This window comes from Toxotes jaculatrix, chromosome 4 (assembly GCF_017976425.1).
Source record: "Toxotes jaculatrix isolate fToxJac2 chromosome 4, fToxJac2.pri, whole genome shotgun sequence".
NCBI lineage: Eukaryota > Metazoa > Chordata > Actinopteri > Toxotidae > Toxotes > Toxotes jaculatrix.
In genome coordinates, this window is record NC_054397.1 from 14,291,165 (window position 1) to 14,317,932 (window position 26,768).

General features: G+C 41.6%; 2 protein-coding genes across 2 annotated transcripts; one reads left to right on the forward strand and one right to left on the reverse strand.

Moving 5' to 3' along the window:
- The first annotated feature begins 1,059 nt into the window (after positions 1-1,059).
- Positions 1,060-16,914, forward strand: ecpas (Ecm29 proteasome adaptor and scaffold). Its single transcript, XM_041035805.1, has 49 exons — positions 1,060-1,100; positions 1,882-2,012; positions 2,358-2,474; positions 2,927-3,045; positions 3,277-3,426; positions 3,562-3,739; positions 4,086-4,225; positions 4,450-4,528; positions 4,629-4,748; positions 4,909-4,994; positions 5,110-5,185; positions 5,274-5,323; positions 5,415-5,481; positions 5,667-5,789; positions 5,915-6,018; positions 6,201-6,324; positions 6,433-6,513; positions 6,632-6,848; positions 7,175-7,266; positions 7,439-7,573; positions 7,687-7,858; positions 8,085-8,257; positions 8,413-8,514; positions 8,745-8,868; positions 9,133-9,278; positions 9,734-9,788; positions 9,939-10,053; positions 10,210-10,278; positions 10,385-10,502; positions 10,601-10,768; positions 10,920-10,999; positions 11,223-11,328; positions 11,457-11,504; positions 11,621-11,739; positions 12,109-12,259; positions 12,375-12,440; positions 12,626-12,715; positions 12,892-12,958; positions 13,048-13,139; positions 13,237-13,303; positions 13,445-13,642; positions 13,971-14,182; positions 14,266-14,309; positions 14,430-14,622; positions 14,749-14,902; positions 15,142-15,247; positions 15,392-15,480; positions 15,574-15,645; positions 16,004-16,914. The coding sequence occupies exons 1-49, from the start codon at positions 1,079-1,081 to the stop codon at positions 16,141-16,143; spliced, it is 5,547 nt and encodes a 1,848-aa protein (XP_040891739.1). The 5' UTR covers positions 1,060-1,078; the 3' UTR covers positions 16,144-16,914.
- A 233-nt stretch (positions 16,915-17,147) lies between these two features.
- Positions 17,148-25,783, reverse strand: smc2 (structural maintenance of chromosomes 2). The gene is made up of 25 exons (XM_041035806.1): positions 25,478-25,783; positions 25,109-25,258; positions 24,892-25,014; positions 24,761-24,799; positions 24,558-24,668; positions 24,380-24,424; positions 24,043-24,276; positions 23,620-23,769; positions 23,233-23,466; positions 22,808-22,967; positions 22,601-22,718; positions 22,197-22,335; positions 21,983-22,102; positions 21,654-21,858; positions 21,167-21,302; positions 20,915-21,039; positions 20,534-20,727; positions 20,252-20,395; positions 20,013-20,087; positions 19,641-19,760; positions 19,314-19,514; positions 19,079-19,195; positions 18,671-18,831; positions 18,361-18,508; positions 17,148-18,250 (listed from the first exon to the last, which is right to left on the reverse strand). Exons 1-25 carry the CDS (start codon positions 25,643-25,645, stop codon positions 18,065-18,067), a joined length of 3,603 nt encoding a protein of 1,200 aa, XP_040891740.1. The 5' UTR covers positions 25,646-25,783; the 3' UTR covers positions 17,148-18,064.
- Between the last annotated feature and the right edge of the window lie 985 nt (positions 25,784-26,768).

Sequence of the window (26,768 nt, forward strand, 5' to 3'; positions counted from 1 at the left end):
ACCTATCCATGCACGGTGAGATCTGCGACTCCGCAGCACAGTCGATGAACTGGACTACTGCCAGAGCTGAGACCCCGGTATTGAGTGCACCTGCATCTAAAGCAAATAAATAAACATTTTGACATTGCACTTTGGGGCTGCATCAGTTAATCGACTAAAGAACCAATAATTAAATGAATAAATTAAAAAAAAAAAAAAAATCCACAACTCTTTTGACAATCGAATAATCAAGTAAGTTTAAAGTCGATGTGCCAAAATTTGCTGCATTTCTTGGTTTTGCAATATATTAAACTGATTAAGTTTGCAGTTTGGACTGTGTATTGTAAAATACATTCAATTAAGTCACTTTGTGCACTAGGACATTGTGATGGGCATATTACGCTTTCATATTTATCTGTTCCCTGCTATTTCACAGATCAAGCAAATAATAGATTAATTGAAAAAGTAATCAGCAAATTAATCAATAATGAAAATAATTGTTAGTTGTGTTTTTGTCTTGATGCTTTAATGTTTTGATATATATTTTTTCAGTTCATCTGTTATTGAAAAAAGTTATTTCAGTGTAATTATGGCTTTTTAAAGTTGAATTGAAAAATAAATCTAAAATTGACTCTTGAAACTACATTTTGAAATTCATCATGCATTTCATAAGCTAAAAAGTGTATAGCCCAATTGTTGTTTAAAGCACCATGAACACACAAAAGATATAATTTTTAAAAAAAATCCTCATTGAAGGTATTAAAAATACTCTACTTTGAATAATATTTGTGTCTGATATTGTTTTTTGTTTGGTTGGGTTTTTTTTTTTTTTTAAAGGTCCGTTTGCCTGGTTAAAAAGATTAACATGTCTACGTGTTGTTGTAAAATAATTTCAAAAGTTTAACATTATGTGTAAATATAATGTTAATGTGTGTGTAAATACCGGAATGTGAGAATGATATAGAATAATACCGAAAGATAGCATTGTAGTCATTTCTCAATGTGTTACGGATGTATGGGTGATGAAACTGAGGAGTGGCCCCGCTGAGTGCAGTGACACTCTCTAAACTGGGAGGGTCGCTAATGACTGTCTGCAAACATGGCTGCCCAGGATGAACTCAGTAAGTTTGTCTTTGCGTTATTGGTGATTAATATTTCCTAAAACGTATTGTTTGTGGTCGTCAAAGATAAATTAGACTAGGGGCCTGATTTATTGTAACGATCAGGGTATTTTTTGAAGTAACGATAAACCTCCCTTCAGTTAAAAACTGGGGCAGGAACGATAGCTAGCTGCTCAGCTATGCTGCTAGCTAGAATGCTAGCGTCAGGAGGCCGTTTGCCCAGTCATGGTCAAAATGAAACTCTCACGCAGGCTATTAATAAATGTTCATTAATCAGACTTTTTAGCTGCAGATTTCCAATTTGAATGCTTAGGGCATTTAGGATTAATTGCGCAGGATGTCATTGGTAGTGAAGAGCCAGTGGTGTGATAGAGATACGATGAAATGCGTGGATAGTCTGTCAGTTGATGTAGCGAGCTGGTTGGTGAGCCATGCCAAGGGAAGCAAGGCAAGGCAGGGCTGGGTGATGGTTACACTAACACAGCAGCTGACAAGACGAGCTTATCAGCCAAACCCTAGCAACATGCATGAGGGACTGTTTATAGTTTACTGTTTGAGGTTTGTCTATATTACTCCCTCTGGATGAAAGCTGAAGGTCGCACAGACTAGATTTGCATGTTGTTGCATACACACAATGGGCTGCACTCTCATATTTGAATGGAAAGCTATTGTTAGATTAAATATGCAGAGTGTGTAGTATGTTTTCTTGGATTATGACTGAACCCGACCCCAAAAATGAAACATAACAGTTAATCCAGATGTTAAATGTGTTTTCTGACAGATCAACTGGAACGTGTGTTCCTTCGCCTGGGCCATGCAGAAACAGACGAACAGCTACAAGATATTATCTCTAAGTTCCTACCCCCTGTGCTCCTCAAGCTTTCCAGCGTTCAGGAGGGTGTGCGAAAGAAAGTAAGAAGGGTGTTGCCTACCGTATGTCTGTTCCTAAAGAGAGCACATTCACTCTTCAGTCTGTGCACTATGGCTACATAAATATTGTGAATAAATTACAGTCTTTTGCCATCACCTCCACCTCAGATATTATTAGCTTCTGTCCAACAAAAATGTAGATAAACCCATAAAACTTGAAATGTTTAGTGCTGGATCTAGACTCACTTCCTCTGATATAACCTCACTTCCTGATTGAAAGATGCTTTTCAGGAGCTTGGCTCTTTCTCTGTTGCCAGTGAGTGTTGATTTATGCACCTGTGTCATGTCACTAAATCACCAAATAACGTTATTTGCCTGTTCCTGAAGGTAATGGAGTTGTTGGTCCACTTGAACAAGAGGATAAAGAGTCGACCTAAGATTCAGCTACCAGTAGAAACTTTGCTGGTACAATACCAAGACCCTGCAGCCGCCTCCTTTGTTACGGTACGAATCTTTTCTTACTGTGTAGGTCTTTAGGAGAAGGATGTGTAATATCCATTGATAGTGAAGTCAACTCTTTGCTTTGCTTGCTGTCCTGAATATAATGTAACTTTTTTGAATTTATAGAGATATGAACTTCGTATTGAGAGTATAGTACAAAATTCAAACTCGCCGCACGTTTCAATCTTCACTGTAATACTGAGGAGGTATCCTACCTAGATATATGTAAGTTAACTAATAACTAGTTAACCAATAAGATAACTGCAGGGCTGGATCTGCATTTTGGTGCCGTATGATTTAATAAAAAAAAAACAAAACAAAACTGTGCATTATTTTACTGATTTCTGTTTATTTTTAAAGAGGAGTTCATTCTCTCACATGGCCATGTCAGCGATACTAGATTGCTTTAGGACTCTGTGTAACATGAGGCATTGTTTAATTCGTACATTTTGTAGAATTTCACAATCATCTACATCAAAATGGGCTATCCACGCCTGGAGGTGGGAAAACAGTGTGAGCTGGCCCCCACCCTCCTCACTGCCATGGAAGGCAAGCCGCAGCCACAACAGGACAGGTGAGGGGACACATGAACTTACACACCTTAGGACGCATAAAAAGAATATTTGCTATTCTTGCAGTCGTGGATTAAAAGAAGTGTGTTTTTCAGATGCACTTGGGTTTCTGCTTGATTGACACATGCAAAAGTTATACACAAATACTGTCTCAGTCCTCTTTATCTGACCTGACCTTATTGTTTTTCTTGTATTGGATTGTGCTTTTCCATCCTCTCTCTCTCTTCTCTTAGCCTGATGCACCTGCTGATCCCTACTCTTTACCACATGAAGTATCCTGCAGACACCACCAAGAATGCTTTTCCATTTAACTTAACTGAGCGGCCAAAGACAGTGCAACTGCTGCTGGAGTTCATGTTGGATGTTTTACTAATGCCTTACGGGTGAGTTCCTGCTGTGTGGTTTGGGTATTGTATGACCGAGGGGCTCAGGACGTTGTGCTTTCAAGTCCAGTGAAACTACTGTACTAGTTGCGCTTGAACAAGAATGTTAGCTTGTTCTCTTTTCGGTTTCTCTAGGTTTGTGCTGAATGAATCCCCAACTCGCCCTGCTCCCTCTTCCTCCCAGGGAAGTTCTGCAGATGGGACAGTGGCCGTGGGTGGCCAGGGTCTGCCCCAGCCTCCCCCAGGGATGAGTGTCTATGCAGCCAAGAGGGTGATTGGGGAGGCCCAGTGGAGTGCTGAGCAATTAGAGCAGGTACAGAAGTTGAAGCTGGAAGAGGAGGGGGAGCTATATTTTTGTTGGTTTTGGAGGGTTACATGTTTATGTATGCTTGCTAGATGAAGCTTGAAAATGTATAACCTCATTCATTTCAAAATGGGATATGTGCAATATTGAAAAACACAACTCAGCCAGGAAACTGTCTAAACTATTAGCTATGAGTTAGTAACTGTTCAGTACATTTTCCAGTTTGTGTTTGAGCCCCTTTATTTGAAGGGCTGCATAATGATTTGAGTGCTTATGTGGAGGATGATACACAATGCGTTGTGCTTTTTTTTTGTGTCAGCTTATGACTGCTTCATTGTGCATTTGGTTTCAACAGTGTAAGCTGGGCATAGTGAAATTTATTGAGGCAAAGCAAGTCCCAGAAGTGGAGACGGTGGTTCACCTGGTGGTGGCATCCAGTGACACCCGACACAGTGTGGCCACTGCAGCTGATCTGGAGCTGAAGAGCAAACAGAGGTAGGGCACAGGGGCTTACATTATGAAATTATTTATATCTCCATCACCAATTGTCAGATCATTCACTCAGCAGTCTTTCCTCTAGCTCAGTATTCAAAATGCTATAAATTACCAAATTATTAGGTAAACCTGTTGTTCTACAGATTCATAAGATAAAAATCCTAAAACCTTAGATGTCTGGTTCTTTAACAGCAATCTTATGCGCTTGTTTGGTTATCTTTCAGCATCATCGATTGGAACAATCCTCTTATCATCAACAAGATGTACAAAGTGTATCTGGGGGATGTTCCTCTTAAAACAAAGGTTTGTAAAAACAACATTTAATTTTCAAACTCAACATGTGAATTTATTTTAAATATTACATACATAATACTGTTGTGTATACTGATCTTGTGTGCACTAGGGTGGCAATGTGAAGCAAGAGCTGAAGCACGAGCCAGTGAGCACAAGAGTCAAACTGAAGATCCTGCCGCATCTTCTACGGTCACGCCTTGCCGCAGAGTGCTTTCCGGCTAATATCCAGGTATGATGGTTGTCCGTATTTGTGCTTGTGGGCGCATTTGTGTTTTCTCAATTTTCACAGCTCAGCTTTGCAGACCTGTTACATCAAGTATGAAGAAATCGTTAAGGAAATGCATCAGATTATGGTACAGCCATTCTCACTGGTTCTCTTTCCTTCATAGGTTGTGTATGATGGTCTGTTTGGTGCCAATACCAACAACAAACTGCTGTCTCTCACCCTGCAGTTTGTCCATCACATCTGCATGGTGTAAGAAACGTGCATTTTCCTTTGTCTATATGCATCTGAGATACATTTCTCTCGACGAAAAAGTAATTGTGCATTTTGAAAAATAAAAGTTGTTTTTTTCCCCCCTCTTTCTCAGGTGCCCTGATACTAATAAGCCTTTGGGGCTGATGCTCCTTAATGGTCTTACCAAGCTCATCAATGAATACAAGGAGGTAAATCTACAAAGCAACATGCATCTAATCTGCACGTTTATGCACTTTAGTTTGATGGGTTCCTACTGAACAACATTTTTTCTTTCAGGATCCTAAGTTACTATGTGTCGCCTACTCTGCTGTTGGAAAGCTGTCAAGGTATAATGAAATAATTCTCTCTTTTTCCATAATTATTGCCAGCTTGGTGTAGAATTTTATAAATAAAAACTTTTTATATCCTCTTTTCTAGCCGCATGCCACAGCTATTCACAAAGGATATTGCACTCGTACAACAGTTTTTTGAGTCCATGTGTAAGGTAGGTCAACGGTCTCTGTGGGGTTGGACGTTAAATGCACTGAAGGCTCCACACACAAAAAAACATTACAGGAAAATCAACGATCAGACTTTACCATATAATCCTTCTCTTAGCCTCTGTTCTCAGCAGAGCACAGTGGTGTATGTGGGACTGATCTTTCCAAAATTCTGTTTTATCTTCTTTAGGAGGAGGCTGATGTTCGTCTTGCCATTCAGGAAGCTTTGTCTATGATGGTTGGAGCTTATGCTAACCTACAGGGGGCACTGCTGAACCTGATGGAGGCCCTGGTTGCTGCATATATTGGAAAGGTGAGTGTACACAGGCAAAATAGATATTTGGTTTCATTAAAAAAAAAAAATCAATATTAATGTTGAATAGCTTAGTAACTAAGCATGATTCATATCAAACACTCCTGATTGTTCTTTCTGGGCAGCCGGAGGTGCAAGTTCGCCAGGTGGCCATGAAGTTTGCCAGCACAGTGTTTGCTCCTGATCATGTGCCATCAAGATACTTGCTGCTGCTGGCTGCTGGAGACCCGTAAGTCCCCACACCCAGAAGTCTTCTACATAATGCTTAATAAATTGCAACATCACATCGTCATCACATACACAATAGGATACATATAAAGTGCAGATGGGTAAAACTAAAATGAGGGTGTCAGTGGTTTACTTACTCGAGTGATTCAGGTGTTAAAATGGGCTGGTTTTCTGTGTTTTTAGGAGGGAAGAGGTCTCTGGGGAGGCCCAGAGGGTGCTGAGGGCTTTTCCTACCAAGAGCTCAGAGAAGGAGAAACCAAAGCCAATGCCCTCCTTTCCTGACATGGTGGCCTATGTCCAGGAGAAGGTCAGCCTTTTAATATTTTTTATTCTCTTTTTCACCGAGGTTACAAAGCAGCCATGTTTGCTTAAATAAATGACCTATTTTATATCTTTCTGACTGTGTGACCATCAGGCGTCTCAGAGGATCAAGACTCCAGCTAAATACATTGTTGGAACCTCCACTATTCCCTTCAACCCCTCTGCCTTTGGGGAGGTAAATATTAATTGGTGATATACGTGTGACATCCACGACTTTGCAAATTCAGTGCATATCTGCAGAGAAGTAAGTTGATTTTAATCTTAGCGTCCATCTAATTATCCTGTTTTCCCAGATCGTGCTCTACCTGAGGATGTGTTTAGCTCACAGTGCCGGGGCCACGCCCATGTCTACACGCCTGGCAGACATGCAGGATGATGCCCCAGCCATCGGCCGCTATGTCCACACACTGCTGTCCTCTGAGCCTCAACCTTCAGTGTCAAAGGGGTCTGAAGCAAATCCCGTTCATGTCTACATGGATCTGCTGCAGCAGCTGCTGTCTGCTGTAGGAGGTGAGAGAAATGAACCTTTTCTACTAGAGGACATGGCTCTGCAGTCCTCTATGGGCTTTTTAGAACAGTTTTTAATGCAGTAGTGTAGTGTGAGTATCATAAACTCAAAACAATAATTTCTGTAATTGAGAAATGTTCATTGGCTTGTCATTCTGCTGAAAAGAGAAGGTGAAGTCCTACACAATGACTTTAAACTTCAAATAAAATGTATACACGAGGAGAGGGGTTGTGCATTTAACAATGAGTGAGTGCAGTTACAGGTACCTTTTAAATGTGGTTTTATGGGAATTTGTGTTAATTCCCCCTCATTATTAATTTCTCAACAGGAATCCCAGTTATGTACTGTCTGCTGGAGGTGGTGTCTGTCTGCCCCGAAAAACTGGCTCCCAGATTTGTAGATAAAATTGACTGGATTAAAGTGAGTATTTCTTTATATGTGGAATGGATTTACTGTGCACTAATTCATTAGTGAGGCAGGTATCACTGCCACTTAGTCCAGTCCCTCGGCTGTATTGTAAAACGGTTAACTTAATTCATATTTCACAACTGGCAATGCATTCAGCTGTAGTAACAGGTGTGTTCTTCTCCAGAGCCTCATGAACACAAATAAGGAGGACATGAGGGAGCTCGCAGCCCAGCTGTACGCTGTAGTGGTTTCCACCATGACCGGCAACGAGCTGCAGACAGCTGTCCAGAACCTGGTCAAAATCACCAAAGACAACCACGTATGTGACTTTGTCTCAACGAAACACTGGACAGTTTGCGTATTTCGGGTTAAAGTTCAATTCAAGTTGTTTTGTTCTACATGTGAATTTTTCCTGGTTTTGTCAAACCACAGAGTCCTGAGACTCAGCATGGCGCCATCTTGGCTCTCGGCTACATGGTGGGAAGGTACATGAGCAAGAAGAAAGCGGTCACCTCCGGTGACTCCAGCCACAACATGGGGCCGCAAATTAAGTTCTCTTCCCAAGAAGATGATGAACTTGTCGGCATGGCTACTAAGACAATTGGTATGTAATTATTATACTATTTCCTTCAAATAGCTGTTGAAGTACAATAAGTTGAAGGATAAATTTGCCTATATTGTGACGAGAAAATGTAAATTAAAAGTATATAAAATATATATATATTTTTAATCTCCTTCTTGTGACAAAATCATTTTATATGCCAATATAAGACTTTTTGTAAAACTGTGGTTTCACCCACTCAAGTGTTTGTATGTGTGTATCCACCCAGGTTTTTTCCTGGACAGCAGTACTGCACTACTGGCAGTAGCAGCCTGCACATCTCTGGGAGAAATTGGGCGGAATGGTACCCTGCTGATCCCTGCAGAGGGCGAGGGTTTCACCAAACTCTCGATTGTGGAAAACCTACTGGCACGCATCCCCTCTGGCAAGGAGAGCTCAAAGGTAACCTGAGACTCCACAAAAGGAGGTGGCTGCTGTGATATTTTGTTCAGTGATGACATATATACTATATTCATGCTGTATGTATTCCTGACACATCAGATCTCCAACTAAATGATCATCATGTTATTGTCTTCTTTGAATCTGTCATGTTCCAGATGAAGGAGCGATCGATCCAGACCTTGGGTCACCTACCAGTCGGAGATGGAGACTTCCCTCACCAGAAGAAGCTGCTCCAGGGTCTCATGGACTCTGTAGAGGTAATAAAAGCCTGCTGACTGACAGTAGCATAAACATTAGTAATGAAGGATTTTTACAAGAGTATGTAAAAACTAACAGATAAATTTGGGAGCATATTAAGCAAAACTGGATTATCACCTGACATAGAAATGTTCTTTTTAACATTAAATGGTTGGTAAGCTGTCAGCTAGCTCATTCATGACAGCGTCTCTCACTTTTTTGCTTTTTTTTTTTTTTTTTGTCTCTTAAGGCCAAACAGGTGGAGCTGCAGTTCACAGTTGGAGAGGCTATCACCAGTGCTGCAGTAGGCACCAGCTCTGGAGCTGCCAGAGACCCATGGACCTGCACTGAGGACCAGTACAGCCCGCCACACAGTGAGTACTCTGAATTGTAGCTGGAGTTTCAATTGTACATGCATGTCATATTGTTTAAACCGTAATTATGAACAGCTGACAGTGGTTGTCACGGTAAAATACATGCTGACATATTTTCTGTCTAGCAGCTCTGCATTGCCAGTAATCAGATATCGGATATGAAAATAAAAAGTTTGCTTAAGCATACATTTACATCCAATAGTCCATTTAAAAAAAAGTAAGTTTAGTCTCTCAGAAACTTGTTCACTTTCTTTTCCCTGTTAGATGTTAAAAACAATGATGTGGTTCCTTGGGTCCTCAACTCCATCCTGTCCAAGTACATACCCAGTCAGAACCCCCACGTCCGACAGGCAGCCTGCATCTGGCTGCTCTCCCTGGTCAAGAAACTCAGCCAACACAAGGAAATCATGGTGGGTGTATTGTACAGTTGTATACCTCTGAATCAAAAAAAAAAAGTAGGAGTCAAAGTTCAGCTCTGATAAGCAAGAGATCACTTAAACAGTAACTGTTTTTGTAAGCATTAGTCTGATACGGTTGCTGGATTAAAGAAGACAAAAAAGAAGACATTTAGCCATTTTCATTTTGTTCAGTTTCACTGGGGCAGTGTTTCTCTCTACAAAAACAACCTGGACACACTTATGTGAACTTTAATTATTTCTATGCAAAAGTTGAGTTTTAAAAATTAGGTGTCTTTATGTAAAAAACTTATGAACCACACTTAGGTGTGCACCTAAGATATTTTTTGGGAGGAGGATCCATACACAAACTTCTGACTTGGCAAAGTCAGATGGGCAAAGTCTTTCAGCATAAGTGTCAAATCATTTTGTGTTGTCATTGACCAAAAACTCTTCCTTTACTCCTACAGTCCCACTTAAAGGAGATTCAGATTGCCTTCATCTCTATTCTCTCAGACCCTGATGGTAAGATGACAGCACTGTCTCACCACACCACATCTGCTCGTTACTTAAACCAGCCAGTGTTTTTCAAATGTACCTGTGCAACATTACAAAACAAACATGACCACTTGCTGTCACTTCTTCATGCTTCCCTCTTTTTCTTCTTTTATCTAGAATTGAGTCAGGATGTGGCATCCAAGGGACTTGGCTTGGTGTATGAGATGGGAGGAGAGGGTGACCAGCATGAACTGGTGTCTACCCTGGTGGAAACACTCATGACTGGCAAAAGGTGAGTGGATATTTGAGTAAAGGATGAAGTAAAGGGACAAGAGAAAGACTCACAAGATGCTGTGGCATCATTTCTGTAGGGGAGGTTGAAGAAATTCGGAATATTTTCAGTGCACAGAGGTGATTTAAAATGCTTATTTATCCTCTATGCTAACAGAGTGAAACATACTCTCTCAGAAGACTCAGAAGTGTTCCAAGGAGAAGGTTTGGGGAAAACACCTGATGGGTAAGTCATATGTCACTTCTATTTTTCTGGTTCAAATTTAATGAAAATGAGGTGAAATTGTGTAACATAACTAAGCTTTTTCTCCTGCTTTGATGGTTCCTGGCAGCCACGGCTTGTCCACATACAAGGAGCTGTGCTCATTGGCCAGCGATCTGAACCAACCAGATCTTGTCTACAAGTTCATGAACTTGGCCAATCACCACGCCATGTGGAATTCCCGCAAGGTATCATGCTCATCCTCTATCTCATCAGTTACATGCGTGCTTTTGTAAGCCTCCCCCACCCTTACACCTGACCTCTACTCTCCTCTTCTCCCTCTCAGGGAGCAGCTTTTGGGTTTCACATGATCGCTGCCAAGGCCGGGGAGCAGCTAGCTCCATTCCTGCCCCAGCTTGTGCCTCGTCTGTACCGCTATCAGTTTGACCCCAACCTGAGTATTCGCCAGGCCATGACCAGCATCTGGGATGCCTTGGTCACTGACAAGACCTTGGTAGGACTTGATAATACCACAGAATAAGAACATAAAAATACACACTTGTGCATGGACAAGTAAGTGTATGTAAACTTAGATGTAAAGGACCATCATCCTCAGAAGTGATTAAATGTGCATGTGCGTGTTTTCTTGTTATGATGTGTCTCAGGTGGATAAGTATCTTAAGGAGATCCTGCAGGATGTCATTTCCAACTTGACCAGTAACACCTGGAGAGTGCGTGAGTCCAGGTACAGTAACAGCACACACGCTAAATATCAGATTTTTAAAAAATGAAGACTATTATGATTGCTGTATCTATTCTCATCTGTTTATTTGGCCTTAATATTTTTTCTGTAATTTGCAGCTGTTGAACCATGGCAGCTTGTTGTGAATAAGAGAGTCAGCAAGGTCCCTATGTTGTAATATAATAGCCAAAAGAAGTGTATTTTGATGAATGAATTTTCCTGCCAGCTGCCTGGCCCTGAATGACCTGATTCGTGGCCGCCAAGCTGATGACCTCATTGATCATCTTGCAGAAATTTGGGAGACACTGTTCAGAGTCCTTGACGACATCAAGGTGAGCAGGAAATCAGAATCAATGTTGCTTTAGTCGGACAAGCACAAGTGATTCCTCACTATTGTAGACTGAGTTTTGGTCTCTTCTTCTCAGGGATTGAGATTCTGACTGTCATGTTTTCATTTCAGGAATCTGTGAGGAAGGCTGCAGACCTAACGTTGAAAACACTCAGTAAGGTAAGTATGTTTGTCACAAGACTGGACTGTGCGTACATGTTTGTATTTGTTTGTGTGTGTGTACATGTGGATATCCAAGTGCGTGTCCCTCGACACTCTCTTTCTGTCATGTCCAGGTGTGTACTCGTATGTGTGAGTCTACAGGCTCCTCAGCCCAGAGAACTGTGGCGGTGCTGTTGCCCACTCTGCTGGAAAAAGGCATCGTTAGCAATGTCTCAGAAGTCCGCTCACTCAGGTAATGTCTCCCTCCGCAGATGTTTGTGTGACCTTGGTTTGAAGTTGCTTATGTTGAGGCAATGTTTGTTTGTTTCAGAATGTTTTAGTAGCGTGGGTTAGGGACTAAACTGTTTAAATTTCATCCCATGTTGAAAGTTATATTTGCATTTCCCAGTCTTTTGAACAAAGTAGATTCTCATAGTATATCTACTTATGATGCTGCAACGATGTCACCAAATCACCAAAGCAATGAAAAATCGGTTCACAGTTGCAGCTTTCAAACATGTTTGTCTTTCAGTTTCCAGAAAACCAGGTTGTGATTTTATGCCACATCATTGTCTGCCTTCACCTCTCTTAACCATTCTGGGGTTTTTTTTTTTCCTACCAGTATCCAGACCCTGGTGAAGATTAGTAAGACAGCTGGTGCCAGACTAAAGCCTCATGCTTCACGACTCATCCCGGCCCTGCTGGAGGCCCTCAGCACTCTGGAGCCTCAGGTCCTCAACTACCTCAGCCTCCGAGCCACAGAGCAGGAAAAGGTAACCTCAGTCGTCTGCTGCATCTTCTCCCAAGCCTGGTAACCAAAGCCTGTAGATATTATTGTAGGTTAGATTCTACATTCTCATGAATTGTATTTTTTTTTGGTTACTCCAGAGTGCCATGGATGCTGCCAGACTAAGTGCTGCCAAGTCCTCCCCAATGATGGAGACCGTTAACATGGTAAAAAAAAAAAATCATGATTATTGTTGACTCTTTGTTTATAATTTTCTTGACCTTTGGGCTTTTAAACACAGTTTCTTGGTATCCCAGGAAAAAAAATTTGATGTTCCTAATTTAAAGGCTAACAAATCATTCAGAAGAAAGATATGGTTGTAAGGATCTGTTTGTGGTATCTGTGTGCTCAGTGTCTGCAGCACCTTGATGTTTCTGTGCTGGGAGAGCTGGTTCCTAGGCTCTGTGAGCTGCTTAAGAGCGGAGTAGGCTTGGGCACCAAGGTAAAACACACTCCCCGTGGTCATTAGTACATACATTGATGCTTTGTCTACTTCTTTCCATCTTCCTGTGAATCTCCACATCCACTCACTTATTTTTCATGTGTAAACTCTTTCGTCTCTAATAGCAAGCTACAGTGTGCCAGGTCGACCTGCTAATGTTTGCCTCTTCTCTATAGGGTGGCTGTGCTAGTGTAATTGTTTCGCTCACAGTGCAGTGTCCCCAGGACCTCACCCCGTATTCAGGTACGGCTCAGGTTTTTCATCTGTTCGTGTAATGTGTTTACTGTTTGTTGCACATGAACCAATGATGGGGATGTTTTTGGTGTTTCCAGGTAAACTGATGAGTGCCCTCCTGAGTGGAATCCATGACAGAAGCACTGTAGTACAGAAAGCATTTGCCTTTGCTCTTGGGCACCTAGTCAGGGTAAGTTTCATAGGTAATCTCATGATAATACTTACGCCATAGGTTGTTCTCTGTGTCTCAGTAAGCATCGTTTGTTATTCTTGTTCTTTTTCATCAGACTGCAAAAGACAGCAGTGTGGAGAAACTACTACTGAAGCTCAACACCTGGTACTTGGAGAAAGAGGGTGAGACACCAGAACATGTACAATTTTTCCTCACTTAGAAAATCAGAATACAACTCGTTTCTGCTTTGAACCCAGCAGTAACTTTGGAACTGTGCATTCTTCCACTCCTTCTGGTTCATCTGCTCTCTCTTCTTCTCTCAGAGCCGGTGTATAAGTCATCATGTGCGTTGACCGTGCATGCCATTAGCCACTACAGTCCTGATGTGCTGAAGGGCCATGCAGGAGTGGCCCTACCACTGGCCTTCCTGGGCATGCATCAGGCACCAGGTCCTGATGAGGAGAAAGGAGAAAGCCATGATGCCACGCTGTGGGCTGAGGTGTGGCAGGAGAACGTCCCGGGTGAGAAATATTCATACAGTTTAAATAAATTAACATCTACTGTCTGCAGAATCTGTATGTGAAATACTGACAAGCTGCTGGAAATTACTGCGTTTGGTCATTATTAAAGAGCACCATGCTCTTGCTATTCTAATTCAGTCCCTTCGTCAACACGCTGAAATCATTTGTCACTGAATTAATTTTGTTTTGAAGTAATAAATGACACCGATAGCTGGCATTTTGGAACATACATGATATATTAAGAACACCGTCCAGTCAGAAGATCTAAATGAATTTTGTCATTACGATAACATGGCCTTTTATTCTTTCAACTTTTCTTTGATTCCAGGAAGCTTTGGAGGCATCAGACTCTACATGACAGAGCTGATCGCTATCACACAGAAAGCCCTGCAGTCCCAGTCCTGGAAGATGAAGGCTCAGGGTGCCGCTGCTATGGCAACTGTTGCCAAGGAACAGACGGGCTCATTGGTGGCGCCGCACCTTGGCTTGGTGCTGACAGCTTTAATGCAGGGACTATCCGGACGCACATGGGCGGGCAAGGTAACGACTGCTAGTACAAGATCAGACCATAAAAATGGGACAGAAATAGTTTTGTTTCAAGGAGATTTTTCTTTTTGTGCCAGGAGGAGCTGTTGAAAGCGATTGGATCAGTAGTGTGCAAGTGCAGGTGAGACATCTTGCATAACTTTATTTTTTTTCCCCCCACCAATGCCAGTTTTATATGAAGGACAACATTCATTTACTGTCTTGTATACTTTATTGAATCCATTCTTCCTGTGGCTTTTAGCGCTGAGCTACAGAAGCCTTGGGCGGGCCAGCCCACCATCTCTGAGGTCCTGGAGGTCGTGCTGAAGGAATGCCGTAAGGAGAGTCTGGTGTACAAAATGGCCGCTTTGCGCTGCGCCGGTGACGTGCTCCACAGCAGCCAGGAGGACCGTTTCAGCGACATGGCAGAAATCCTTTTCCCTCTGATCAAGAAGGTTAAATCATATCTACTCATTTGATATTGCCTGTTTATTTATGTAGTGCCAACTTTAATTTAATTTAAGATTACTGCATTTCAAAAAGCCTTTTAACTGTGTCTATCTTCCTTATATACTCAACAGAGCTGCCCAGAGAGTGGGGGTGCATCCCCAAGGTCACGGGAGGAGGATGATGATGATGATAGAGATGTGAAGGAGAAAGAGTTGCAGACTGAAGCTGTGCTTTGTGCTTTTGAGACCCTTGGAAAGACTTGGCCCAGGAACCCAGAGACTCAGGGTAAAATTTAGTACAAGTTTAATAGTAATTTATTGAAATGATTTAACCCTAAACCACACTTTCAAAGTTGTACATTTGTTTGGACATATTGCATATTGTGTTTTATGAATATTATCCATGGTGGGCATGTGGTAACTTTTCCACAACATCATATAGATAAGTTTATAATAAGTATATAATCAGATGTGTCCTTTATTCACTGTTTGAAGATGTCCTGTGAACTTTGTGTCTGTCTGTAGCTCGTTTCCAGATGGAAGTCTGCGGTCTAATGTGTGAAAAGCTCAAGCTGAGCACTTGGAAAGTGCAGCTTGCTGTTCTACAGTGCATGAAGGCATATTTCCAGGGGTAAGGACCAACAAAGAATTCCTTACTTAACAAATTTTCTTTCAAATTAACCCAAAGGGTCTTGAAATAATTTTAACTGATTGTGCTCACATTTTTCCAGTTAAGATTATTTGTCAGCATACTTAAGCTGCTTTTTGTCTGTAGGTTATTGCTGCTGGAGAAGGGCAGTGAAGACGGCAACGCACTGTCGCAGATCCTCACAGAGACGTGCGCTGCTCTTACATACCCTTTAGGTACGAGCCTCGTAATTTCAATGTATTTTGCTTAATACTCCAATATGCATGCATTTATTCTCCATGTTTCTGTTTTTTTTTTCTTCCATCCAGAAAACAAAAGTTATTCATCTGTGAGGACAGAGGCCTTGTCGGTTGTGGATCTGATCGTAAAGAGAACTGGAGGTGAAAAAATAAATAAAAGTTTATCCAGTGCTTTGGTTTATGTTCAGAGAAACTTCAGAAATAGTGAAATTCCCATCAGTCTCAGCTGTAACTTTACTTTATTGCTAATCTGCAACACCCTAAACTAAAATGGAGAACATGGTGACGGTTTAATAAAAGTGAAGTCTGTAGGCTGTGAATTCCAATACAGAGCTGTTATCTTTTATTTCTTTAGCATCATGTTTGATATTACAGATTCAGGATGACTGTCTTGTAATATACAACCATACAGTGTGTATGCAGATAGACTGTCTCTGTCAGAGATTATTGATCCAAGTGGCACTGATGAAGTATTCTTGTGTACATGTGATGTTAACAGAGAGCGAACAGTGGGACTGTGTGTCTGTGAAGAGCCGGGAGCAGCTGCAGCGCTCCCTGTCAACGCTGCAGTCCGACAGCAGGCCTGACCTGAGGGATAAGGCCCAGGAGCTGCGTAGACATATCCAGAGTCAACCCTGAGCGCACATACACGCACACGCAGAGCTCACTGAGTCAGCCAAATACACACAGATACAAAAACATAGTACAAATCAAGAAAATAGAGCAACTTCTTTTAACGTCTTTCTGAGTTAAAACAGAACATACATTAGCACACTCCTCTGTCTGACCTCTTTGCTACAGCAGTCTTCTCTTACGCAGATATTTACAAACCTCTCAGTCATTACATTAAGTTTAACTTTATCACCTGTGGGCTTTGAAGCTGGCTTGTGCAAGAAAGTGCTCCACTCAGGCTGACTGATTCACGTTTGACGAAGCTTGAAGAAACTACAATAACTTGCCCTCAGTCTGAACTGTGAGCGACAGTGGCGAAGGGTTAAGGCTTTTATTGTAATGTGTCAAGTGGTTCATTTGAATGGACAGTAAAAATACTGATAATAAATGCTATATAAACCATTGTGTTGGGTTTGTGGACACTGTATACCTATAGCCCCAAAATGGGGACTTTTACTACTGTTGTGGGTTTGCCTACTCATTAAATATCAGAACAATAGCAGGTTGTACACCTTGGCTAACACAGAAGGATGACCAGTCAGCTCTCATTCAAAGTTTGTACTTTGAACATGTCCTGAAAATGGTAGTTCTCCCTGTTTGCAAGGTGAATAGGCAGGAACAAAAGCCTATTTTGTGAAGTCTTGAGAATTAGTAAAAACCCTGCTGTTAAGTTCAAAGTGATTCTATAGTTGTTTGAAATTGTCCCCTGATGAAATAAAACTACCTTGGTAATTTGGACCAGTGACTTGTGACTTGTCTTAGCACTGTATGATGGTTTACACATTTACAACTTTAAATACAAACAACAGGTTCATGGTTAATGTGAAAGTGTTCCTCAATTAATTAAAAATGTATGTGTTATAGTTGCTGTAATTTAAACCAGTTTAAATTTATTGAAGTTAAATACCAATAGAATGCAAGTTCCTTGTAAATTTCAGTTACAAGAACCAGCTGAAAATTAATACTTTGAAGTTTATTATGTCTCAAACATCATGATCCGTTATTATAGTATACATGTATATATTTTGTGTATTTAAAGTAGTTAAAGCAATCTCTCTACATAACGAAAAACAGATATTGCTATAAATTGTTCTCTAAGAACAATGTTTACTGTTACTTAAAATCCCCTACACTTTTTTAATTTAACTTTGAACAGTATACTCAAAGGGCAAAATTATTTCATCGGGCAAACTTGCTTGTGCTCTTCTTAGAGAGATGCAGTGAGTGGTATACAGATGTAGATGATGCTAAAATTATATTTTGTGGCATGCCTGCACTCCTAGTGTCCCTGATGCTCCCACTGGAGGGCAGCAAAGTTGTACATCTTCAAATCCCATGTAGGGGACCAGGGTTTCCTTCAGTTTATAAGCAGTTTCAAGACGTGGCAAAGGAAATATACCAAATTTAAAAAAAAAAAAGTAAAAAACATCACTAAACATTTGACCTGCTTTATTTACTAAAATATATGGAGAAGTTAGCTGCATATAAAACTGATAATTTGTAGCAGAGGTGCGTGAACATAGATCAGAAAAGAGACAGGATAACAAAAGACAGTTTAGACGAAAGAAATTTACAGTTAAAATGTGAAAACTTCCACACACATAGCTGAACAAAGAGAAGACACACGGCATAAAAGACAAAGTAAGCTTGAAACAGAAATTCAAACTGAAGGTCTTCACAAGACTAAATGGTTGTATGAATGACAGAACTCTTTAAAATATGAAGAGCAATTGCTACCCACAGAGGACATAGGAGTATACACAATTCATCATCAAATATCAACAGATGCCACATTTTGTTATGTTACGTGATATGGTTTCTTGTAGACATAATAACAGAGTGAAGTTTAAATGTGAGTCTGTCCTGTTCGGCTACTCTTGTACAATCATTAGCTGATGAGCTGTTTGGTCCTCTTGTCTTTTTGACGAGCCTTGTCTTGGCCTTTCTGGGGAAGGTTGGCGTCACTCTGGCTGAGCGCAGTTCGCGTCACCGTGGACATGCCATCGACGAACTTCGTCTTGAACAGGACGTTGGCATTGGTGAACATGCCATCCTTTAGGGACACCACCACAAACTGAAGGGAGAGAGTTTAAAAAAAAAAGTAGCTTGAGTACATGTTGAACTTGAAGTTTATTAAAAAAAAATCTTGCGATTAAATAAATATTCCAATGTGTCTTAACTGACCTGGGAATGTCTAAAATGTGTGCGCAGCATCTGTCCAATGTTCTGTGTGTGTGAAAGATCCAGAGCAGCGTCCACCTCGTCTAAGATGTAGATGGGGGCAGGTTTGAACAGCAGCATGGCCAGGATGAGAGACAAGGCCACCAGTGATCTAAAAAAAAAAAAAATAAAAAATACATAACAGATTGGTTAGTAAAAGTGACTGATCTCATTATCCATGGAAACCTGACAAAGAAACCTCTCACTATCATATTTACGGTTTAACAACAACTAATTGACACTCAGCCTCACTCATGTAAATGGTTTTGCTGACCTTTGCCCACCGCTGAGCTCAGTGAGGTTCTCCTTCCAGGTGTTGCCCAGGGCCACCTTGAACTCAAGGCCCTCCAGGACACCACCACCCTGGGGAGGAGCCAGTTTAGCAGTGGCCCCTGGCAGCAGAGTGGAGAAAATGGACCCAAAGTCCTTATTTACCTGGAGAGAGGGGAAAACATAACAACTGAAGTATTAGTAAAATCCTTTTAGTGAAGTCCAAATCCATATGCAGATATTTTAAAGGGACACCTAACACAGTATAAATGCTATAGAAAAATCTCCACTTAATACTAAATTTATATTGTCTCATAGCATGCATATATTTCATCATATTACCTAGTGCTAGATGGAAAAAAGAGACAAACACAAATAGAGGAAACAATGGAAGAGCTAAACGAGAGCAGACCTTCTGCCAAGCCAAGTTGAGAGCCTCATTCTTCTTCTGGTCCAGCTCCTCAATGGTCTGCAAGATCTTTGCTTTGTCGTTCTCCACAATCCTCTTCTTCTTCATCAGGTCATTGTACTGCAGGACAAGACAAATGCGTGGAACGTTTAGACCAAGCTGTGGTTGACTTTTTTTTCTACATTTATTCATGCCACAGTCTCTCACACTCTTTCTGTCTCTTTGCCCTCGCCCTCACCCTCTCCTCAGCCTCGTTCAGCATGTTCATGGCCCTCTTGTTGACGTTTCTCTCCAGCTTGGTGGTGGTCTCCTCCAGCTTCTTCAGCCGCTGGCCCGCCTCACGGGGGTTGTTGGTCTTGAAGTCATAGGAGGTGTTTGGCTGACCGAAGAACTGGCGCTCTGAATGGATCCAGTCGTGTTCCTCCAGCATCCGAGACACCTGGAAGAGGAAAGAAAGGAAAGAAGACCCATATCATAGTGAATAAGATGAAACCTTCATGGACCTAATGAATCACAAAAACACTATTGTAGAGGATGGAGTGGAGGCAATAATGTTAGTGTGTACCTTGTCAGCAGCGTCCTTGCTGTCTTTGCGGTGCTTACTGATGTTGTGCTCCAGCTCCTTTATCTTCAGCTGGACTTCGTTGCTCTGCTCTCTTATCTTATTAGCCTCAGTGCTTTTCCCCTGGATCATTCCAACGGATACAAATAAGACATTAATCACAACTCTAAGCAGTGAAATTATGCAGCACACTAAGAGCAGAATAATCTCTTCTTACAATAAGAAACTGAAACCACTTAATATGTTCCAAGAAAAAAATAATTGTTGTATGATTTATTGCGTCATTTTGAGTCTTAAAACCCTAATCCCTGCTTAAAAAAAACGCTTCTCAAGAGGAGATAAGAAGCAAAGCAATAAAGGCAAAACTGTATTCACCTTGAGCTCTTTGTCCTGGGCCATGATCACCTCCTTCTGTTTGGCCAGCTCCTCTTGGGCTTTACGCACAGCCTCCTACATCCCAAAAGAGAAAATGAGAGATGGTGAAAGAGGAAAGGCAAATGAGAATAGTGTCAACTCACTAAACGCGTATATTTAAAATGTGCTTTAACCTGTAAAGACAGATGGAAACATCCTTACAAGTGCAAACTTTCAGTGTGGTCATATGTCACAAATACCTTGTTCTGGGATACAGTGCAGGACATGCTGTCTATCTGCTCCTTGATGGCCTTCATGGCTTCATCTACAGCCTGAATCTGCTGCTCATAACCAGCCTGCTCCCTCTGAAGCTCCTCCAGCTCCAGGGCCACGGCATCAGACTCCTGCACGCAAGAATCAAAAATACATCAAAAATACATGTGATCCATTCATCAGATGTGATCAAATATGCAATACAATGTAATACAAATGTAAAGTGCTGAATGGAGATGTACAACTGTGTGTGTGTGTGGTCAGTGTACCTGCTGCTTCTGCTTCAGCTTCTTATTGAAGGCATCCGCTTTGCTCTTGGCTGCACTGAGTTTCTGCTGGGCGGCTTTCAGCTCTTTCTCCCTCTCTGCCTCAGCATTTTTCATTTTGTTCTCCAACACCTTGTATTTTTCTTCAGCCCGCTTCTGCACCTCCTTAGTGACGCGCAAAGTCTCCTCACTCTCCTCTGGATTAGGGAAACAAAGAAAGAAGAAATCCATGAGTGAAGCAGGTGTGTTGTATTACCTTTTTTCAACTACAGTTTAGTTCTGTGTTGTGCATATAGCTTAGCTGGAGCCAGTTATCAGATGTCTGTTTGTGCACAGTGTTTGCGGACTGCTTAGATGTGATTTTAAAAATGTTTGCATTCTGACCAATGGCCTTGCGCAGCCTCTCCAGCTCCTCTTGCTGCTGGTGGAAGGAGCTCTGCTGCAGCTTGGCCTGAAGAATCTGTTCCTCCTCTACCTTCAGCTCATGCTGCTGCTTCAGCTGACGGTACCTGGATGGAGCAAATGTGGTGAAGAAGAAAAATGTTGGGGTTAGGTAGGAAAAAAAAATGAGATAATGAACGCTAGAATAAGTGGGAAAGATTTGAAATCAAATTTGTGGAGCATTTGTGTTCATACTTCTCAGCGGTTCCCTTAAGGCTGACCAGTTGCCGCTCAGTATCTTGAAGCTGGGCCTCCTTTTCCTTCAAGTTGTCCTGAACCTCCTTCAGCTCCTGCAGACTGGACAGAACTGATGCTGACTGGGAGCGAGCGCCTGGAAGAGAAAAGCGAGGAAAAAAGCAAGAAAGAAAGAAAGAGACACAGACTTGATTAGAAAGTTCATTTACTGGTACTGAGGGGTTACTTTTTGAGAGCTTGTGTGTGGGAACTGATTCTATTTAACCACAGGCAGGTAAAGTTAAAACTGTCACTGTATGTATAAAGTTCAAAACTAATTCAAAAGAGTGCTAATAAGCAGACAGATTTAAGCATCACTTAGGTGCAAAGGGAACTGTGCCATTTTTTCATGACTCTGACACACAGCCTTGGTGTTCTTCTTTGCTCAGCTTTACATCCTAATGACTCAATGACACATATCCATTACATGCATCCTCCTTGTTCTCACCTCCACTCAGAGTTCCCTGTGGGTCGAAGATGTCCCCTCCAAGAGTGACAGTCTTAGTCATCACCTGCTTGTTAAAAGCCACTGCTTTGGCATTGTCCAGGGTGTCACACACCAGTGTGGAGCCAAAGACGTACTCCATGGCCTTACGCAGGTCAGATTCATAACCCACCAGGGACAGAGCAGTGTGGACGTTATCATCTCCAACCTGACAGAAAAGAGAGACATCACAGAAGAGACAAAAGGGAGTGAGAATGAGGTGGACAATATGTCATCTTTCAAACACAACATCTTATTTAATTTCCAAACCAGGCGGTGCTGAGATATCTTACCAGGCTCTTGGCAGTGTTGACCACTTTGTCATTGAGTGTCCTGGCAGAGATCTTGTTCAGGGGAATGATGGTGTACCTCCGCTGCAGCTCTCCCTTCTCCAGCAGCTTTTTGCCAGTCACCTGGGACAGACAACACAACAAACTCAGATTACTCCGTTATACTGGACCATAAACACCTTCAAGTGACTGCAATAAAATAACACGCACGCTGTACCTCTGTGTCGACTACAATGTTATAGAGTCGTCCTCCTGCCACCACCTCTAGTGCTGTTGCATAAGAGACATCACGGACTGTGATCAGGTTAGCTAGCAGCCCCTTCACTTTGCTGTGGTCCCAGCCACGCTCTGGGTCCCTAAAAAAAAACAAAAAGCACATGTAACACTTACAGGCAAATCTATTATGAATTTTCTTATTTTGACTTAATGAACACACATCGACTTATGGTTCCAATCAGGCTACTTGAACTATCCCCACAAAATCCCAGAGCTAAGCAAATCTATCACTTAGCTTTAGGATTGCATCAGATATTTTCCACTTCAAGAAGCTTTACAAACATTAAACATCAAAATATACTCTACAATTAAAAAGGTAAGTAGATTCATTCAGCAAGTCCTTACTTGTAGTCAAAGCGCAAGTTGGGGAAGCGGGACACGAGACGCTCATAGGTCTCTCTAAGTTGAGAGACCTCTCTAGACAGTTGCCTTCTTTTGTCCAGCAGACTTTCCTCTTTCCCATCTGCATGCAGACAGACACATTATTACAGAAGGTTTGGCAGATGGGGACTGTCATGAGTACAGAGTAAAGAAACAAAAAACAAACCCTACCTTCATAGCTGAGTTTTGCCATTTCAGCTTCTAGTTTCTCCCTGCTGCTTCTGACAGCCTGCAAACTGTCCTGGTCCTTCTTGTAGCCACTGTCCATCTTTTTCACCTCTGCCTGTTTGGTCTTCAGCTCAGCCTGGGCATGTTTCAGTGTCATCTGGGCCTGGAATGAAAGAGGACAGATACAAGATAAACAGACGGACAGGTAGATAGACACAGACAGTAGAGCAGATGACGGCAGGTGGTGGAGGGGATGTCAGATGTTCCCCATGTTGTTCTACAGTCTGTGCAGCATCTTCCTCACCGCAGCTACTGATGATTCCCCAGCACAGAGCCATCGTTCCTGATCAGTTTGTTGGTGTCACTGGCTCTGATGCTGCTAGCCCCAGCAGACTACAGCAAAGGATATTTTCATGTTTTTCACTCACCTGCTTGGCCTCAGTATCAGCCTTGCTCATGTCATTCTTGCAGGCCATCATCTGCCCAGCCAGCGTGGCCTCCTCTCCGTCCTCATTGGTGGAGAGACCTGCAGACACAGCCTTGAAGTGCTGCTCAGCCGCCTCAAGAGCAGCACTATCCTTCTGTCCCTCTTCCTGAAGAGTCTGAAGCTGCTCCATCAACTTAGAAACCTCCTTTTCTTTTACCTTAAGCATTTTCTTGTCCTGAGGATGGAGGAAAAAGGGATGTAATTACAGTTTTAATGAGAGAATAAGCCAAATGCAGTCAAGCTTTTGTTTTGACAAGAGAGCAGACTAGTCCCACGCATTGCTGTATTAGCTTCATGTAGGTAGATGGATTGGTAGAATAGCCGTTACCTCCTCCATACTCTTTTCAAGCTCCTTCCTCTTCTTGGCTTCATCTTTGAGATTCTGTTTTTTGAGGTCAAGCGCACTTTGGGCTTTGGCATCTACACGTTGCACGTCTGCTAGAGTCTCCTCCAGGGATTTTAATACTCCATTTACCTCCTGCAGATAAGCAGACAAACATCAGTCACAAAGCATTATGATGCAAGATTCCCTTTCCTTATTGTAGTTTAATAAAAACATAGACATTTCGAACACTTCTTCCAAAGTTGCTTTTAAAGCTGAGGCGGTCATCCTGGGGCAAAGATACATATTTTCAACAAAAGATACCCAAATAGCAGCAGATGTTCTTTCCTTAAAAATGTTTTTTTTGTTTGTTTGTTTTGTTTTGTTTAAAGCATCCTAATCTCATGTTTCCTATCTTTTCCAGTGTACCTGGTCCTTTTTCTTCTGCAGCTCCTGAATCTGGGCCAGGAGCTCCTGGACTTTGCTCTCGTTCTCAGCCATGCTGGCTTGCATCTTGGCGATGTTATCCTGCATCACCTTCAGATTCTCTGCTGACTTCACCTTAGTCTCCTCTGCGCACACAAACAGCCAGGCCACATACAGTCGTGACAAGTGCTGGATCTCACGCATCAGCTTCTGGTACTCCAGGTATGACGATCGCTCCTGCAGAGGGATGAAAGATTAAAAAGAGGAAATGATGACACTAAACATGTTACGGAAAATGTATTGTTCTTCACGTACACGTGTGGTTTTATAGTCAACCTACCTCTTGCAGTTTCTGCATGGTTGGAGTAATTTCCTCATCCAAAATCTGACAGGGTAAACCAAGAGAAATAGTTTATAGAAATGTTTGAACAATAACACCACTTGCATTGGTGGATGCTCCCTACTCGAGAATGAACAAAGATATATTAGTAAAAAATGAGTTTAGATGTCTGACGTACAGTCTGAATCTCCTTCAGCTTGGCTTCCTTCTTCTCAATTGTTTTCTGAGCACTAATCTTCTTACATTCATACATCCTTGTGCCTGCTGCCTCCTCAATCATGGCAAGGATCTGAAAGAAGGGAAGGGGGTCGTTATTGGAAGGAAAAAATGATGGGAAAATATTCTAATGATGGGATGATGGACAAAGTGTGTATGTTTTACCTCTGGTGGCTTCATATTTAGAACTTTGGTGATCCTCCCCTAAAATACAGAAAACAAACCATCACTTGATTTAAAATACCAAAGAAGACCAAATCAACAACTACACAAACTGATACACACACAAGACTGACCTGCATGATGAGAAAATGTGGATTGTTGACATTGAGGCCAACAGAGCAGAACAAATCCTGCACCCTGGTGTTGTTGGCATTAACTCCATTGATGAGGTACTTGTTCCTGCCACCAATCACCACCTTGAAGAAGGAAATTGTCATGTATAATACTGTTTTAACTTTGTACAACAATTACAAAGCCTTTAAAAATGACTGTCTTTCTTTCTTTGCCAACCTGTCTGGTGACGGTGATCTCATCGTGGGTTTCAAACCCCAGAGGGCTCTGGCTTTTGTTGGAGTTGTCAAAGGTTATAGACACGGTGGCTTTGGTGATGCCACCCTGTCCATTTTTGTACACCAAGTCCTGGAGGTTGGAGGCTCGCACCTTCAAAGGGAGCAGATGTTGACCAGCTTCACTTTAGTAAAACTACGACCATAACATTAGCTAACGTAACTCTTGCGTTATCTTTGCTAGCTAATGTACGATGTACACAAGAGTTAACTTGCTACCACTGCAATACAAAATTCTGATTCTCAAAAGTGTGTAAGTTTCAACTTAGAGGCTTATAATTTAAAGCAGCTTTAACCCAGACAGCACACTTACATGGGTGAGATTGGAAATGCCCAAAAGAAAGCATATCGAGTCCAAAATATTGGACTTGCCGCTGCCGTTCAGACCCGTGATGGCGTTGAACAGCGGGTCAAAGCCGTTGATCTCCGTCCTCTGTGCGTAGGACTTGAACCCTTCAACAATAATAGACTTAATGTGCATCTTTAAGCGGTCCCCTCTCTCTCTCTCCACAGACTCCGGAGGTAAGGCTTGTGTCTGGTTTCTAGAAATCAAAGTCAGTTAAAAGGTGAAGCACTAGGTTTTTCAACCCAGTGTTTACAACCGTCAGAAACTGGCCCTTCTCTCTTCTAACTTGAATTTTGGCGGCAGGCATGGAGCCGCTGGTCCGTCCCCGCTGCGCCGGAGACAAGACGAATACATTTAATGTATTTTAACACGATGTATGCGTATCAATAAATAAATAAATATGAATGATTGAAATTTTAAAAAGGGGCTGCGGAGAACACCGTTTCATTTATATTTATATGCATGTTTATTTATTTTCGTCAGGCAAAATTTAAGGCTACTAAAGGCGTCTGACTCATCGCCATAGACCGTAGCCTGTCACAATGTTTTGGCGCCGCCTGTAGATTAAAAGCTGAACCACAAGTGGAAAAAAACCCCCAAAAGAACTAGTTCTGTGTACATCGTGGTCTTGTCCACTTCGAAAAAATATACGATCACAGATTTAGGAAGGTTCAGTGGTGGAATACAGCTGAGTACATTTACTCATGTAGTATAAGTAAGAATTTGAGGTACTTTACTCGAGTAGTTTCATTTTATGATACCTCTATCCTGCTACATTTCAGAGAGAAATATTATACTCTTTACTCCACTACATTTATTTGACAGGTATAGTTACTTTATAAATAAAGATTTTTACGTGCAAAAAAATACGAAGATCTTATAAAAGTAATACAGTATACAAATTGAGCTGAAACCATTTGACTTAAAAATAATTGGCAAGTCATTTTCATTGTTTTTTATTTTTTTTTCATGTAAAAATGCCAGCTTTTGAAATGAGGATTAGACTTATCCTTTTAATGATTTCAATGATTTTCAGGTTTGCTCAGCTGATTGGACAAAACAAGCATTGTGAAGGTAAGGTGTCATGCCATGACTATGTTTTGCTGTAGAGTAACATCATCAGCAATGCGTAACAGTTATTACAGTCTGTTTTTACTACAGATGTGTAAATGATAATAGCATATAGCAAACAGTATGTTAATTTTTTTTTTAAATCAATTACTTCCATATTTCATATGCAATTTATTCAGCCTGGCTG

What these genes read in the sequence shown, in the direction of transcription:
- smc2 (XM_041035806.1), bottom strand. Translation starts at nt 25,645, where the DNA reads ATGCACATTAAGTCTATTATTGTTGAAGGGTTCAAGTCCTACGCACAG. An exon ending in AACTTGCGCTTTGACTACAA is followed by an intron (nt 22,336 to 22,600) that starts GTAAGGACTTGC and finishes GTTTTTTTTTAG; the next exon opens with GGACCCAGAGCGTGGCTGGG. An exon ending in TCAACTTGGCTTGGCAGAAG is followed by an intron (nt 18,832 to 19,078) that starts GTCTGCTCTCGT and finishes CCCTCTCTCCAG; the next exon opens with GTAAATAAGGACTTTGGGTC.
- ecpas (XM_041035805.1), top strand. Translation starts at nt 1,079, where the DNA reads ATGGCTGCCCAGGATGAACTCA. An exon ending in CTGCTGGCTGCTGGAGACCC is followed by an intron (nt 6,019 to 6,200) that starts GTAAGTCCCCAC and finishes CTGTGTTTTTAG; the next exon opens with GAGGGAAGAGGTCTCTGGGG. An exon ending in TGGCCTATGTCCAGGAGAAG is followed by an intron (nt 6,325 to 6,432) that starts GTCAGCCTTTTA and finishes TGTGACCATCAG; the next exon opens with GCGTCTCAGAGGATCAAGAC.